At 45.1% G+C, this 18,157-nt stretch overlaps 1 protein-coding gene across 1 annotated transcript; it reads right to left on the minus strand.

Moving 5' to 3' along the window:
* Window positions 1-2,066: 2,066 nt before the first annotated feature.
* FITM2 (fat storage inducing transmembrane protein 2) lies at window positions 2,067-10,715 on the minus strand. The gene is made up of 2 exons (XM_003411723.4): window positions 10,475-10,715; window positions 2,067-8,139 (listed from the first exon to the last, which is right to left on the minus strand). The coding sequence occupies exons 1-2, from the start codon at window positions 10,645-10,647 to the stop codon at window positions 7,524-7,526; spliced, it is 789 nt and encodes a 262-aa protein (XP_003411771.1). The 5' UTR covers window positions 10,648-10,715; the 3' UTR covers window positions 2,067-7,523.
* Window positions 10,716-18,157: the final 7,442 nt, after the last annotated feature.

Raw genomic sequence — 18,157 nt, forward strand, 5'->3', positions numbered from 1 at the left:
AGCCCAACCCCTCTGAGAGACACCGGCTCTGGCTTATCCTCCTGCACTGAGCAGAATAAGCCGCACATTCTTCTAGAACTGTCCTTGAGGAGATATAACCACAGAACGGGCCACAGATGGCCTCAACCCACCTCTGAGCGGAGACTTAACATCCTAGTAAAAGAAAATCAATCTCTTCCTCTATCCTGGGGGATCGAACTCTTGTCTAAAGAAAATGCACAGTCCTCCCCAAGCTCTGAGTACCTGTGTGAAGGTCAATCCTTAATATTCATGATGAATTTGCATTTCTTTGTCTGCTCTCTGTAAAAGCCCGCCTCCCCAAGCTGTCTGCCAGCAGTCTGGGAGGCAGCAGCCCTGATTGCTCCTTTCCTTGTACAATGAAATAAAGGTGTCTCCCGCCTCCGCCTCTTGTTTATTGGCTGTAACAAGTCACGCCAAGCAAAACCTGGGGTTTTCACCTGGCAACAGACAGATCCAGTTCATCAATGAGTAATAAGCCCAGAGAGGCTAAGTGACTTTTCCAAGATCACACAGCCAAGGAATTTACAGGCAGGATTTGAACCATGGTCTGCTTGGCTCCAAGTCCACTGCTTCTTTCCTTATGCAAGAGTCATTCCAGCTGACAGTTGATGCCCCCTTCCACTCACCCCTGCACTGCTCCCCAGCAGCGTGGGGTACCTGGCAGGCACAGGGTGCTCAGGAAATGCAGACAGAAGCAGGGTGGGGGGAGGTGAAGGGAGTGGGGGTGGGAATAGGCAACAGTAGCTTGTGTGTTCAGGGCCTGAAGAACTTTGCTAGAGAAAGTAAGATGTTAATCAGAAGTGGATCCCAGGCTCCCCCACCCACTCACCTCCTAGCTACTCAGACACTGCAGACACACATATTCTGGGCAGCCACATCCTGGCAGGGAAGACAGGGGGCATGGCAGTTCCATGAAAAGGTACAGCCTGGGGCCAGGGTCAGACACCTATGAGTGGCCAAGGCTCCAACAATGGGGACCTCCTCAGCCCAGAGGGCACCAAGTTACAACGTGTCTTTCCTTTCATCTCTTCTGGAAAACAGCTGGCTCTCTCCCTCTCTCTCTAGTTAACCCTGACATCAGAGGCTGCACTCCCAGCCAGATGACCAGGGACATTAGGTGTTCAACATTCACTGACTGTATGTACGTTTTAACTTTCCGAGTCAATCAAACATTAGCATGTGTGGGGCTTCTTTTTCTTTGCTTTGTAAGTAATAATAACGAGGGCACAGTGGGCACTTACTGTGTTCTTGAAAAACATTTATAAGTGCTTCCCATATGCTAGATCCTGTTCTCCACACTTTACAGGCATTAATTCATTTAATCCAGTCTTATTATTATCCCAGTTTTACAGTTGAGGAAAAAAAGGGGGGTTAAGGAACATGCTCAGAGTCACAAGGCCAGTGTGTGGCAGAGCCAGAAGGTGCGCCCTCCCTCTTTTGCTCTTTTAAAGCTTTATGTAAATCCCCTCTACCCAAGCTAGCAGGGTGGCATGGTAGGTTGGGGGACTGCTCTACTTTTGACTCTCAGCACACCGTTTTGGAATTGCCATTTCACAGCCTGTACCCAGCTAGACTCTAAACTCGCTGAAGGCAGGACCATGTCTCCGAATCAATGCTGCACCCTGTGCCCAGTACAGCACGTGATGCACACTCAGCTGCCATCGAGTCAGTTCTGACTCATGGTGATCCCATGCATGTTAGAGTAGAACTGTGCAATGCTGGGTTTTCGGTGGCTGATTTTTTAGAAGCAGGTTGCCAGGCCTTTCTTCCAAGGTGCCTCTGGATGGACTCGAACCTCCAGCCTTTTGGTTAGTAGTAGCTGACCACATTAACCCTTTGTACCACACAGGGGCTCCGGTGCACACTCAGATCCTCCAGTATTGATTGAGCGGATGATGAATGGGATGAGGTACTACTGTTATCCCCATCTCACACGTCAGAAACCAGGGCTCAGTGAGACGGAAGAGACACAATTACAAGTTACAGTCGCCTTGAGTTAAGGTCTTTCCAGAATCCACAGGATATATAACATCACTTCTTTGTGGTCTGTAATATAGTTACCATAACTTATTTAACTAACTGGCATTTGAGTTCTTGACAGTTTTTCACTACTACAACCAGCTGCAGTAAAATCCTTATATCCTTGCCCACTTCTACAAGCATCTCCAGAGCCTGAACACCTAGACTGAGATTGTTGGGTCTGGACATTTTAAATGCTGACATTACTAGATTACCATCTAAACAGGTAGTACCCATTTACCCTCCCACCAAGGTCTGAAAGTACCTGTGTTCTGGGGGCTCCTGGCACTATTTCTGAAAGTGTTCAAATTGCACAGAGCTTCTCTTAACAGAAACTAACTTCTCTTTGAGAGCTATCAAAAATGTTTTCATTTACACACAAAGTAAGAATTTTTGATGGTTACGAGAGAAGGGAGGGGCCGGGAGGGAAAAGCACTAAATAGACAATAGATAAGAGGTAACTTTGGTGAGGGGTAAGATAGTACATAATGCTGGGGAAGGCAGCAAAATTTGATCAAGGCAAGGTCATGGAAACTTCATAGATACGTCCAAACTCCCCGGGGGACTGAATTACTGGGCTGAAGGCTGGGACCATGGTCTCGGGGGACATCTAGCTCAATTGGCACAACATAGTTTATAAAGAAAATGTTCAACTTCCTACTTTGGTGAGTAGCATCTGGGGTCTTAAAAGCTTGTGAGCAGCCATCTAAGATACCCTACTGGTCCTACCCCATCTAGAGCAAGGGAGAATCAATAAAACCAAAGACCAAAGACAGAAGGGAAAGATTAAATGACTAATGGACCACAACTACCGCAGCCTCCACCAGACTGAGTCCAGCACAACTAGATGGTGCCTGCATACTACCACCGACTACTCTGACAGGAATCACAATAGAGGGTCCTGGACAGAGCTGGAGAAAAACGTAGAACAAAATTCTAACTCACAAAAAAAGACCAGACTTACCGGTCTACAGAGACTGGAGAAACCCCGAGAGTATGGCCCCCCAGATACCCTTGTAGCTCAGTAACGAAGTCACTCCTGAGGCTCACCCTTCAGCCAAAGATTAGACAGGCCCATAAAACAAAATGAGACTAAATGGACACACCAAATCAGGGGCAAGGACTAGAGGGCAGGAGGGGGCAGGAAAGTTGCTAATGGGAAACCCAAGCTTGAGAAGGGGAGAGTGTTGACATGTCGTGAGACTGGCAACCAATGTCGCAAAACAATATGTGTATTGTTTACTGAGAAATTAATTTGCTCTGTAAATCTTTATCTAAAGCACAATAAAAATACAACAAAAAAATGTTTTGATTTAAACTTTCATCTAAAGCACAATAAAAAAAAAAGTTTTGACTTTTAAAGACTCTTTTTTTAAGGTCCCTGCCATCTTTCCATTAGGGAACCAGGTTCAGCTTCCCATGTCCTGTAAGTCCATATGAGCCCTCACAACAACAGGTCTGAGCTAGATTAGTGTTGGTGCAGAGAAAAAGACGGGGAGGGAGGAAGGGCACCTGAAGTATGCTCCCCCATCACTCACTTGCCAGGAAACCAGCTGCCACCTCAGCTGAGTGGGAGTTTCTTCTCGGATTGTTTCCTAAAAATAAAAGTCATAAACAGCTTGGGAAGAATTTTTCATCAGGCAGAACAGAGGAGAAAAGTAGAAAAGATAAGAAGAGTTGGTGAGATTATTCAGGCCACCCCCATCCTTTTTCAGATGAGGAAACTGAGACCCAGAGAGGCTGAGTGACTTGTTTAAAGTCACACAGAAAAGCAGAAAAAGTAGTAGCAGAACCCAGCTCCAAGCCAGGTATTCTAACACCCAGTTGAGAGCACGTGATACTGTCACAGGGCTCATCTAGGATCTCCACTGACAGTCTTCTTTACGTCTGCCTTTCTTCAATCTCAGTTGCTTTAGAAAATGATACGGAAGTCCCATTTCTTGAAAAGGGGTATCTGCATGAGCATTGTGGTGACATCTGTACGCCTTTGCACATGCTGTTCTCACCGCCTTAACACTTACCCTTCAAAAGGATTGCTGTCTTGTGAAGTGTTCCCTGCTCTACGTTCCCAGGCCTTGACCTTGCCCCAGCACGCACCACTTGGCGATGATTACTGGTCCCTGATATGTCTTCTCTGTAAGACTGAAGATGCCTTCAGTGCAAAGTTGTATCAATTTCATTTTCACAACCTCAGCATACCCTATAGGCTCAGAAGGGATGGACTTCAGACACAAACTCCACAAAGGGAGGGAGTTTATCATTCTACCCCAGTTCTTGGCTCACAGTATGGAGTCAAGAAGGGTTTATTGCAGTTGAAGGAATCTAAACCGGGGAGTTTTGCAGTGTGAGGAGATTCTAACCCTGCAGCCACAGAACTTTCGACAGACACGACCTGGGGGTGCCAAGCAGGTCAGGCTGACAAATGAGTGAGCACTGGAAGGCGTTAAGAGGCTCCCAGGTATGTGCAGGGCTCCAGGGTTACAAAGCGCTTTCAAAGATGACCTTGTTACTGTGAACTTTGTAACTGTTCTTCAGTGTTCTTTCTGTGAGGCCAATCTCTTCTCCTTTTGCCAAGAGGACTGCTCCCAAATCTGGCTGATTTAGAACTCAGGACTGTAAGTCAAGCTAAGAAATAACAAAGAACGTCTGTGGCCTGCTTAAATGAATCAACAAATACTTAGTTTACAGGATCTAGAGGGGAAGACAGGAGCAACTAAAGCGATGAAACACCCTACATCTGACCAGCGGTTGAAGAGTTAGCCTACTTTCACAAAGTGAGCTAACATTAAGTGGACCTCCTCGAGGGTATTAGAAAGCAACACACGAAACACTGGCATGTGGAATTTAATTCTCTCTAGTTTAATTTGCTTGTTTACACACATGATCCGTGTGTATATAACAGTGGCAAGAGCCATTCTCTAAATACAATCTGGTACCCAGACTACGACAGATGCATGTGGAAAACGAGGCATCAGTGAATGAACCTCAACATGGAGAGGCAAAACAAGGGTGGCAATATCCTGTGATATACCTCCAAAAGCCTCTTGTTTAGCACCTGGGGACAACAGACACTTTTCAAAGTACGAATCTGTTTCAAGAGGAGACCCAGACCCCAAATGGCACCAAAAAGAAGAATGTTAGTTTCCCTTGCCTTCTCTGGAAGAGCCAAAAAGTTCTAAAGGCTTAGACAAGAAGGATGGGGCGGGGGGTGGGGTGGATAGGGAGATTAGTGCCTGCTAAGCACACAGGGCAGTTTATTGGCATCATTTCCCTTAATCCTAAGTGTATTATCTCCACTTTACAGATGAAGAAAACGAGGCCTGGAGATATTTAACTTGCCCATGGTCCTACAGCTGAGTGGTGGTGCCAAGATTTAAATCCAGGTCTAAGTCCAAACTCTTTCACCTAATACCATGCTGTGTGAAACAGGAATATAGAGCATGTTCCCAAGAAAAACGCAAGGATGCTAAGGATGAACAAGAAGTAGTGGGAGACTAATCAACACAGAAGGCACGGATCCGGGAGTTCTGGTAACCGACACTTCCCACCAGAGTTAGTCTAATGCTGAGCCTGAATCAGACACGCATGAGAAAATCCCTGGAGATTTAAGTGTCACAAGTGAACTTCCAGATTGCTCTATGCCTGTTGCTTTTAGGTGCCAAACAAGAAATTTAGGAGAGATTTCAATCCCTTCAGTAAGCACCTACCTCTCTGGGTTTATGGATGTAAACTCCAGAGGGCAAAAATTTCTCTCACTGGGGCTTATCACATCCTGCCAAGTGTTTCCGAAGCACCATGGTGATGCTGCCAATGTTTCTCCCACTTTAGGGTACAACACATCAGGTCTCACAATATGATCAACACGAGTTAACCTGGGGCTTAACAGCACACAAACCACGTATTTTAAATACATCTTTATATAAAATAAAATTTACCCTGAACAATTTCCAGGCCTCAAGCTCCTAACAGCCTAAGCGTGAGTTAAGCTGGTTAAGTGTAGTGTTTATCAGTTAATGCTATTACCAGGCTGGTGGGGTGGGGGGGTGGGGAGGGGCATCAAAGCACTTCAAGAGCGATTATCCAAAACACGAAGAGCTCAGTCTGAGAGACCTTAAGGAGAGCCTGGGTGAGGGGAGAAGAGAGATCTGCTTACAGGTAGCTGTGCCTTTGTGGGATGGAGGTGGTAGGATTTCTAACCCTTCCCAGCACTCTCAGAGAGGCCACAGAATGACAAGGCGAGTGTGGGGAGAAGGGCAAATTCGAGGCCCAGCCCAGGTTTGTTTTTGTTGGAGGTGCAAGAGGTGGGTGGGACCAAAGCCATGCCACCATTTAATAAGGGCATTTCTGCAATCAGGCTGGCTTCTTGCCATCTGATGCAATGGGAGACATTTTATTTTACTTCTGAATTATCACAATCTTGCTCAATAAGTAAAGATGCCTTGGGCCACCGAGCAATGTCCTTATCATAGGACCCTGAAGCACTGTTCGGTCTGATATGTGCTCAGGAACATTTCCGTACAAATGTGTATTCTGCAAAATTAATCTGACTCAGCTTTCAAATTCATCAAGTTACTACTAAAGCACCTGCTTTCCTGTTTTATTCTTCACGGAGAAAACAGTCCTGTGAGGCGGAATTTAATGCCATAAGCCAAGACTTTGGTTTATAAAAAGTAAATTCATGTGCTAAACAAACCCTCAAAACAATCTACACATATGCCGAAGTGCAGCACTGGCGCTGTCAGTTATTCTCAGTTTTGTCGACAAAGAATAATGGCCACGGTTGTTATTAAAACCTATAAAGCATTCGCTCAAGAAGGACGAAAAAACAGTAACCTTATTGCTTCAAAAACCAACATACATAATAGAAATCACTGACAGAAAATCATCAACGTTTGTGACGTTCAAATCATACAACACTAGGTCGCAGAGGCACTCCGGTTCAACAGGCCTGTTTCGACATTTAACATTCCACGGATTAACAAATACTACAACCAGAGTTTGCTTCGGGCAGTTGCTTCTTTTATAAAGAACCCTGCCTGAAATAAATGCTTGTGCAAAATGGACCAGAGGGAAATATTTTCAAATAATATCATTAATAGACATTAAAACCATAAAACAATCAGAAATCAGGAAGATGGCAGCAGATAAGAGTCTTAAGGCCCCTGGCCTCCGCTCGGCCACCCAAGGGAAGCTTTCCTGACTCTCTTTTCGCTGAGCCTCTGCTCTGCCCTCTAGAGACAAAAGGGGAGTTCAGACCAAGATCAAGTCCTGCCAAGGACGAAATGTGCCTGGCTGGGAGGGTGGTGCTTGTGACACAGGATAACGCCACAAGATTAGTCTGGGGGCTAAACTTGCTCCCCAGCCTCCGCCACCACACACCAACACTGCCTGGTAAGCTTCCTCTCTGCGGTAGGATCAATAATTTAGATAAATAAATGAAAAATATATTAGCCATTGTTCTGCTGCCACCCCTTTTGTTTCTTTTACTTCTTGTAACTGTCTTGCTTCAGACTGAAACTAGAGCTCTGCGGAGGAAGTCCTGGGGAAAAGGACTTCTGATACCAAAACCCGTATGTCCCATACCACCCCAGGAGACCGAACAGAGTGCCAAACACTTTCTGAGGCAAGTCATGAAAATAAAGAGCTGTGCACAGAAACATCAACACCCAAACAAAGGTCAGGGTGCCCAGGGCCACGACCAGGGTGGTGATGGCCGTGTGGAGGCAATGGCTTCGGTCCGTCTTCACCTCATGCAACACGGCCATCTCCTCCACAATCATGAGGGCACAGTAGGGCAGCAGGAAGGAGTGGCCTGAGATGTCAAAGCCGTGCCAAAAGCCTCCTTCCCCGCGGCACTGCTGTTTGTTCTGGTGCTCCTTCCTGACCCCTTCCAGGGCTGGCGAATGGTAGCAGCTGCCCGTGTAGTGTTCAACATTGGAGAAGATGGTTGTGCAGACATACCAGATGGCCGTGCCCACAAGCAGGGTGCTCAACCGCCGCAGCACCAGCCTGGTCTTGCCCGTCAGGTGGTAGTTGGTGAGAGCAATGAAAGGCAGAAGGAGACAGAAGGTCCAGGCCCAGGCTACTTTGACAAAATACCTGGCAAAGAAGGAAAGTGGAAGTGAAAAGAGGGGACGTGGCAGAGAGGAAACAATGTCAGGAGTCAGATCTCTAGACTCGCAAAAGAAGGAAAACTGGATAAAAGTTACAGATCATGACAGCTATCACATTTTGAGTTCTTACTACATGCCTCACATATACTACTTTAGTTGTATTAGTTATTTAATTCTTAAACAACTCTCTGAGGTATGGACTATTACTATACCCATTCTACAGATAAATGGAGACCTGGTGGCATAGTGGCTAAGCACTTGGCTGCTAACAGAAAGTTCAGTGGTTCGAACCCACCAGCTGCTCTGAGGGAGAAAGATGTGGCAGTCTTGAGATTACAGACTAGAGATTACAGCCTTGGAAACCCTATGGGGCAGTTCTACTCTGTCTTATAAGGCCGCTAAGTCAGAATCGACTCAGTGGCAGTGGGTTTTACAGATAAGAGAAGTGTCACACCCAAGGTAGAAGTAGCTGGGGTTCAAATCCAGTGTCTGTAATCTTAAGCACTATGTTATTTGTTCAAGAAAGTAATAACGGAGCACCTACCAAATGCCAGCTTTCACATACATTCACTTTCCCATAGAATACTCAGTTACCCCGGGAGGAAGGTATTGATTAGGAATCTAAGGGTCAGGAAAATTCAGTACCTTGTCCAGGGTGACACACAAAATCAGCAAGCAGAGATGAAACCAGGGTCTGGCCAGCCCCAAACCCATGCTTTTCTCACCACACCACAGCTCTGTCCTAAAAGACACACATGGTCTTGGAACCATCCAACTGCATTTCAAAGGAATTGGCACACAAAGTGCTTGTCTTCAAGCTCGATGACCCAGTTTCAAATCCTGACTCTGATCTAACCTGTTACTGCACCTTTCTAAGCCTCACTTTCCTCAGCTGTTAATAGAGCTAAAGGGATCAAACTATTTTTAAGGTCCCTTCTAGATCCAATGATTCACTAGTTCCCTTCATTAATTAGCACAGAAACTTGGAACAAAATGCCAGAATCCACGGCTACTCCCAAACAACAGGGACTTGTCTGCCAGGCTGTTTGGCTCCTAGCCCACCCAGGCAGGACAAAGCAGCAGGTGCCTTGTTGGCCCCCCATGTGCTCATGAAAGGTGGCTGACCTGGGGACCAGCTGTGGTTAACACATAGGCAAGGGACTTGGGGACACTAACACTCTCGGAGTCTATTCTTAGCCAGGCCATGCAGGGTATGTGAGGAAGGAAGGCAGGCCAAGGACAGAATGACATTCCTAGGATCCAAAGGTTTCCCAGATATCACTCAAGGGCCTGTCACTAAAATCTTCACTGGGGTTGACATACAAGGATCTTGCCAGAGCCAAGATCTGTCTGACATTTGACAAAGCTGCCTGGGAGAGAAACCAGGGTTTTAAGCAGATAACCAAAGTTAGGCAAACTTTCAAGAGGTGCTGCAGACACTCTAATTCTGAAGAAAAATCTGGCTCTAATCAAGGGATAAGTTTTGCCTTTTGGCGCTTCCCTTTATTACTGCAACAGTGGGTTTGTGCAATAAACTTAAAATTCCAGGAGTTTCAAAATAAAGGAGTAAGTGGGTGGAGTTAAGATGTCTCCGAGAGCCCAGCTGGGTTTTTTTTTTTTTTTTTCTGGGCCACCGCCATGCACTTTGGGTGACTGAGAAGGTCCAAGGAAATCCAGAGGAAAGGCCATAGACTGGAGAATTCCCGACTCCTTGGCCGAATATCTTTGAGTGGGGGTCCTGTCACAGGCTGGCGCAACACTCTCAAAGGTGGGATGGGGAGAGAAGGTAGGTCTTTCACAGGTGGTGATGAGACCCTGTCACAGGCTGGGGGGATCAACACAGGGTGGAGATGGGGGGTCTGACAAAAGCAGGCGGGGGGCAGCATCTCCCAAACAGGCCACGGATCAACTCCTAACTCCATGGGGGATTAGGAGAAGGGACAGAGACACAGGCTAGTTCCTATGTCCCCCTACCCCACCCCGACACACCCCCCTACACTCACATCGGACATCCAGACAACCCTGCTCATCACTCTCTGCCCAGTCAAGCTCCGGCTACTTTGTCTGGGTCTGCAGACACCAACTTCTAGTGACACCAGCTGTTCCGGCGCCCCTTAGTCGCGACACGAGTGCGAGATGCTGCTGTCACGGTTGGGAGGGCTTACCCCCTTCCAAGGACCCGTCCATCTGGGAAGCTAAATCCCGGCTTCAGTGGACGAGTCGTCCCGTCAGCCGGACGTCAGCCAGGCCCCGTGTCCGCCTATCGCGACAGCGAGCCCGCGATGGCGGGGACAGGAGAGGGGGACCCGGGGCTGACTCACACATTGAGGACGTTGCGCTTGTTGCTGAGGTAGCTCTCCGGCAGCGGAGAGAGCTCCTTGAGGAGCGAGCCCGCCAGCATGAACGTCACCAGTGCCCAGGGCAGGTAGCGCCGCACTGCCGCCCGCACCAGCGTCCCCCTGAGGAGCCACGCGCAGCGCTCCAGGTGATCCATGGCCGACCTTGTCGGCCACCGTCCGCCTCCCCTAGCCCTCTCGGCCACCGTCTTGTCCTTCGCCCGGGCTTGTTCCGCCCCCCATCGGGCGCATGCGTGCCACCCGCGGGCCCCACCCCTTGGCGGATCTTTTGCACTCTGGAGCCCGCGCACTCCCTCTTCTGGTCGTTGCCAGCCACTGCAACGCGCTCATCTCCCAACACCTCGCTTTCCTCTTCTTCCTTCCCCCAGCCCCTGCCATCCGGCGATAGCCCTCTGTGTACCTAAGGTTGGAATCTCACCCCCTTGGGTCTTTAGTCTGGGAGAAAGCGCTTGTGGGAATGTTTGCTGGTGGTTGGGGAAGAATGAATGGGGCAAGGTAGGAATTGGAGGGGTGGTTACATCATCAATTAGTTTCCCTTTTACCTTGGCAAAAATGCTTCCTCTATTTGAGCCTCAGTTTTCTCATCTGTAAAATGGGAGAGACGAGATTTTCCCAAGAGTTAGTTCTATGAGTGGTGGTTCATTATGGTGGTACACGTGCAGGCACATGAGATTAGGTTTCATTAGAAAATCAATTCATAAAATATTAAATTTATTTTCTCTTTTAAAGCAGCTATTTGTATGGGATAAAAATGCTGGACGATGCAGTTTAAAGGAGATCCAATGAGGGTGTTGGTGACTCAGTCACTCAGTTCATCACAGTGAAGCCCCCTCAGTCCTTGTAAGACAGGGAGCAAAGGCCCTGAGATCGAGGGTGCCAGTTTGAGAAATGGCAAAGAGACTGGTGTGGTTAGAGGAGAAGCAAGTAAAAGAGAAACAGATTATACTATCAGGGAAGTAATAGGGGGTGGAGTGTGGAACCTTAACTAGAGACTTAGTAAGACAGAGAATGGAGGGGCCCCAAAATCTGCAAACAAAGTAACAAGAAATGGAACAGGGCTCAGAAACAAAGTCCTTCCCCAGAACAATGGGGCAGGGTATCTAAAAATAGCCCGCAAACTTCTTTAAAGTTGTTGTTCAGAGGCAGCTGGAGAAAATCAGGCCCAGGGACATGGGCAGAACATCCACCTGTGACTGCTGTGTGACCTTCCACCAGGGGCAGTGAGGGGCTGCAGCCCCAGCCAGGAATCAAATCCAGGGAGCAAGAGACTATGCAGGTGTGACACCCCATAATAAGTCCTGCTACGAATCCCAGAGGCCTCTGGGATAGGAGCCATCTTGGAAGGCTGCTGCACGTGCACCTTAGTTAACATATCCCTGCCTGTGCCTATGAATAAACATGACTCACCCAGGCCCTCTTTTTTTGCTCCAGGCCTTCCTTGTTTCCACTTGCAAGCCTCTTCAATAAAGCTTTGCTCGAGTGGAAAACTCTATGTGCCTTACCTGCTCATTCTTGACCAGCCAGAGGCAAGATCCTTATTCCTGTAACACTTGTCACAGCTGGGTGTCTAATTCAGTGTTTCCCAGCCTTGAATCATTCCTTTGCCACTTTAACTACTTTCGCTACATCCATATGCCACCAATTCTACTATTAATAGTTTTCTTTAAACCAACACACATTTAAAACTTAAATACCTACCGATTAGCTTCCCAAACAAAAACATCCTTGAAATCACGGATTCTGTGCCAGTTACATGTTTTCTATTGCAAACGAAAATTTGCCACTGAAATATCCATTATCTCTGAACTTCCTAAAATAATCTCATGCCCTATACCAGGGATAGGTACCACACTTTGGAAAACACTGGCCTGATTTGTGCCTACAATGAACTGATTAATCACAGACCAAGTGTTATTTGTGAAATGAAAAACAAACCAAACCCACTGCCATTACTCTGACCCTATAGGACAGAATAGAACTGCCCCACAGGATTTCCAAGGCTGTAAGCCTTCCAGAAGCAGACTGCCACATCTTTCTCCGACAGAGAGACTGGTGGGTTTAAACTGCTGACCTTTCAGTTAGCAGCTGAGCACTTTAACCACTGCACCACCAGGGTTCCTTATTTGTGACCAAACCAAAGACCCATTGCCGTCCAAGCAGCGCCTGGTGGATTCAAACTGCCAACCTTTTGATTAGCAGCCATAGTTCTTAACCACTACACCATCAGGGTTTCCTTATTTGTGAGGGCAGCTTGTAAATAGTAGGCTGAAACCATCCCTATCTCCTGAAGGTTGGCAGGTGCTTGGTTAGTGTTACTTTCGTAGCAAACAGCACAATGGCTAAGAGGGGGAGGCTGGTTTGAGTCCCACCTCCATTCCTTATCCAGGTACTGATCTCCTCCCTAAAAAAAAGGGAAAAGGGTCCCAGGTAAAGAGAAACGCTAGACATCACCCAGAGGAACTATCACAAAGGTATCTTCTGAAAGGTTCAGGATTATTCATATTTCTTTAGAAAGGAAACGAGCTTGTTTGAGACCATTCAGCCTCGTTCCTGGAGATTCTTGAAGAACTGGTTAAGCCCAGGGCTGACTAATCGTTAGGGAGCCCTGGTGGCATAGTGGTTAAGAGCTCGGCCGCTAACTAAAAGATCAGCGGTTCAAATCCACTAACTGTTCTATGGAAGAAAAATGTGGCTTCTGCTTCCATAAAGATTTACAGTCTTGGAAGCCCTATGGGGCAGTTGTGCATTATGAGTCACAATCAACTCAGCGGCAATGGGCCTTGAACCAATTGTTGCAGGTCTCTAGAACAGTTTTCAACTTTCATTTTTGCCTCAACCCATATTCAAAAAAAAAAAAAAAAACTCATTGCCATCGAGTCGATTTCAACTCATAGCGACCCTAGAGGACAGAGTAGAACTTCCCCATAGGGTTTGCAAAGAGCGACTGGTGGATTTGAACTGCTGACCTTTTGGTTAGCAGCCAAGTTCTTAACCACTGTACGTAGGAAATACATATTTGTGTTTTGAGCCCAGTGGTGTATTGGAACCAGCTCATAGTGGCCTGCCCGAACTGATTATGAGATTTTCAGGAATTTTGCAAGCTGATTATTAAAAATCAAATTATATAAACTCACACTCAAAAGTGATCATTTCCTAATTATTTTAGTATATTTTATTATTATCTATGGTCTTTGGGTTATTTATGTCTATTGTACGTGTAAGGAGTAAGGAGTCCCTGGATGGTGCAAACAGTTAAGCACTTCAGTACTAGCCATAACAGTGGCGGTTCAAACTCACCCAGAGGCACTTGGGAGACAGGCCTTCCAAAAGGTCACAGCCTTGAAAATCCTATGGGGCAGCTGTACTCTGCACACATGGGATCAGTTGGGGTCACCATGAGTAGGAGTGTATTCAGGGTCAACTAACAACAACGACATCCTATCTGTGAGACAGAAACACTATACGGTGTAATGGTACGCTACTATGCCTCTCTTCCCAAGTGCCTATTCAGTGATGTCATACTGGTAGCTTTAAATTAGCTACGGTGGGAGTATTTACATGAAGGAAATTGGCAAATGCTACAAATCAGAGCATAATTTGTTTTGTTGATTGTCTAGATGGAGATGCAACTCCGTTTGTCAGAACATGGTTGAATTGAAAGCATAGGTCAGCTAGTGTTTTAGTCATCTAGTGCTGCTGTAACAGAAATACCACAAGGAGATGGCTTTAAGAAACAGAAATTTATTCTATCACAGTTTAGAAGCCTAGAAGTCCAAAGTCTGGGCATCAGCTCCAGGGGAAGGCTTTCTTTCTCTGTTGGCTCTGGAGGAGGGTCCTTGTCATCAATCTTCCCCTGGTCTAGAAGCTTCTCAGCACAGGGACCCCAGGTCCAAAAGACACCGAATTCTGTTCCTGGCTCTGCTTTCTTGGTGGTAGGAGGTCCCTCTCCTCTCTCCTCACTTCTCTCTTTTATATCTCAAAACAGATTGACTCAAGATACAACCTAACTTTGTAGATTGAGTCCTGCCTCATTAGCATTATTATCTCTAATTCTGCCACATTAGCATTATAGAGGTTAGGATTTACAACAGGTAGGAAAATCACATCAGCTCACAAAATGGAAGGTAACTACACAATACTGGGAATCGTGGCCTAGCCAAGCTGACACACATTTTGGGGGGACACAAGTCAATCCATAACATCTATGAATGCAAGAGTTTGGTGGAAATAAATGAAAGCATTGTGTGAGAATCAATTGGCTATACGGATTTGTAATAAAGAGTATTTTCACATTTTATTATTATTTGTAAATTACATGCTATGCATTCTTTATATCAAAAAATTATAAGAAACATACGTACATATATGCTCATACATTCTCCCCCAAAGAGCTAGTTGTTAAACATTTACCAACAAACCTTTAGTTGTGATTCAGTACACACAAAAATGTATGTACCATATAACTGAATACATATCCTAATAGAGGTATAGCTATAGACATGGAGTATATAACTGAAACAGGTTTCATGACAGCATTTGCTTCTACTATGTGTGAGACACTCTGATATTTTCTATTCAATTCACTTTTTAAAAATGCTACTCATGACCCACTGAATTGACTTTATGACTCACTAATGGATGGGAACCCATAGTTTGAAAACCACTGCACTGGGGGATTTTGGGAGTCCCTGGGTGGTGTAAATGGTTAACCTGCTCCCTGTAAACTGAAAGGTTTGAGTGGTTTGAATCCACCCAGAGGCACCTCTGAAGAAAGGCCTGGTGATCTACGGAAAAAATCAGCCATTGAAAATCCTGTGGAGCACAGTTCTGCTCTGACACACATGGGGTCGCCATGCGCAGACTTGATAGCAACTGGTACTGGTAATGGGATTTTAGAGCATTCCCCACCAGAGGGTGATAAAAGGCCACAAATATCAGGGTTCTGCCCTGCCTAAGACTTCAGTGGTACCTCCAAATTGTTGCTATTCATTTCTACATTTATCTATTCAACAAACACTTGTTAGCACCTGCTATGTAGGCCCGGTAGTAGGTACAGGGATGGGAATGGAAGTTATAAAGATAGATGGAAGGGATAAGGATGCACGTATATGGTCTCTGACCTCAAGGGAACTTAAAGTCTAATGAAGGTGATAATCGTTAATTTATTCAGCCAACCAACATTTATCAACTACTTTCTGCGAGCCAAACATTGGGGTAGGTGTTGGGACTTCTGTTTTGAATAGTCGAGTTTCCCAAATAACTGGAGATCTATCACCATTTGAAAGCACAGTTTCTCAGGTTTGAGGCAGAAAATGTACAAGACGAGCCTGGAACATCTTATCTGAACAAAAAGGAAGGCAGTCATAAGCTATCAATGATTGCCAAAGTCATTTCCAAAGGACACAGGAGTCAATAGAAAGGCCGAGGATGGAACTATTTGTTCATAAATAAAAATAGTGACTGCAGTCGATTAAAATGCAACAGACATGTTTAAATCCACGGGTTTATGATGATACTTAAAATATTCATTGGCCACCCTTGAAGAAACCAACCCATTATTTTGAGAACTGGTAAATAAAGGGGAAGAGTCAAATCTTTTTCCTGCCTTTCCCATGTGAACTGAACCGAGTAACAAAACAGTAGGTGACTTCCTTGTAGTAGAAATATTCTCACTAATAAATGAAGAAGGAAGGATAGAGCCAGAATATCACCTATGTAACATGGAAGTAAAAATGCTGGTTTGAAATATTTGTGAGTCATATTCATTAAGTCAGTATGCAGATATTCACATACAGAAAAGTTTACTAAAATAAATACTCAGCCCCATTTTCAATTAACTCTCCAAACGTTCACCTGGTAAGTTTTAAAATTTTAAATCAGATAATCACCTTTAGTTTGGACCTTTGCTCAGAATTTTATGTCTTAGGTTTCTTAGAGTCGGGCTTTACAGATGTATATGGCTTCGTGTTTACTACAGAAATGAAGAACTATAACCAAAACGTTGTCTGCTACAAACAAAGTAACACTTTCTTATTGAATGCTAAATATAATTGCATAAGCAAATTCCACATACAAGTATGTCACTTTTGTCGCAAGAGTTTGGAGATTACAACATTGATCTTGAAACTGGTCTACAATACAATAAGCGCTTATACAAATAAGCACTCTGCTGCTTTTCAATTTTTTTGAGAATCACTTCTACTTGTCTTTTTTACTTTGATGGCAGCTTGAGTTTTTTGAAAACTGTAAAATCACACGTTTGTGGAACAGCTGCCTGGAAATCATCTGAGGTTAAGATTGTGCCTTGGCCAGGTAGGACATGAATACATGCGCACACACGTATACACACCGTATTAAAATACAAGAAAATTTAAGCTTATGCTGCCCTCTTATAAAGAATTTTGTTCTTCATGGCCACGTTACATTCTAATGTCACTGATTCGTAGGGGATTAACTGAATTCTGTTGGGGTAGAATACCAAAGAATGTGAGTAAGTGATTCCATTTGAAAAGAAATCTCTATTTTGACAATGAACTTGGTCTGTTTTAAAGTAAATTGGCCTGTATCACTTCGTTAAAAGTTGTTGTTAGATGTCACCGAGTTGGTTCCGACTCATAGCGACCCTATGTACAACAGAACTAAACACTACCCAGTCCTGCACCATTCTCACAATTGTTATGTTTGAGCCCATTGTTGCAGCCACTGTGTCAACTGATCTCATTGAGGGTCTTCCTCTTTTTCGCTGACCCTCTACTTTACCAAGCATGATGTCCTTCTCCAGGAACTGGTCCCTCCTGATAACATGTCCAAAGTCTGTGAGACATAGTCTGGTCATCCTTGCTTCTAAGGAGCACTCTGGTTGTACTTTTTCCAAGACAGATTTGTTCATTCTTTCGGCAGTCCATGGTATATTCAATATTCTTCACCAATACCACAATTCAAAGGCATCAATTCTTCTTCAGTCTTCCTCATTCATCGTCCAACTTTCAAATGTATATGAGGTATTGAAAACACCATGGCTTGATGTCACCTCAGTCTTCAAGGTGACATCTTTGCTTTAAAGAAGTCTTTTGCAGCAGATTTGCCCACTGCAATGCGTCTTTTGATTTCTTGACTGCTGCTTCCCTGGGTGTTGATTGTGGATCCAAGTAAAATGAAATCCTTGACAACTTCAATCTTTTCTCTGTTTATCATGATGTTACTTATCGGTCCATTCGTGAGGATTTTTGTTTTTGGTTAAACGTGTTTCAAGGTTGTGTCATCTGTATAACGCAGGTTGTTAATGAGTCTTCCTCCAATCCTGATGCCCCGTTCTTCTTAATATAGTCCAGCTTCTCGTATTATTTGTTCAGCATACAGCTTAAATAAAAAAAAAAATAGGTATGGTGAAAAAATACAACCCTGACGTACACCTTTCCTGACTTTAAACCAATCAGTATCCCCTTGTTCTGTCCGAACAACTGCCTCTTGATCTATGTAAAGGTTCCTCATGAGCACAATCAAGTGTTCAGGAATTCCCATTCTTCGCAGTGTTATCCATAGTTTGTTATGATCCACACAGTCAAATGCCTTTGCATAATCAATAAAACACAGGTAAACATCCTTCTGGTATTCTCTGCTTTCAGCCAGGATCCATCTGACATCAGC

The sequence above is a fragment of the Loxodonta africana genome, chromosome 24, assembly GCF_030014295.1.
Source record: "Loxodonta africana isolate mLoxAfr1 chromosome 24, mLoxAfr1.hap2, whole genome shotgun sequence".
NCBI classification, from domain to species: domain Eukaryota; kingdom Metazoa; phylum Chordata; class Mammalia; order Proboscidea; family Elephantidae; genus Loxodonta; species Loxodonta africana.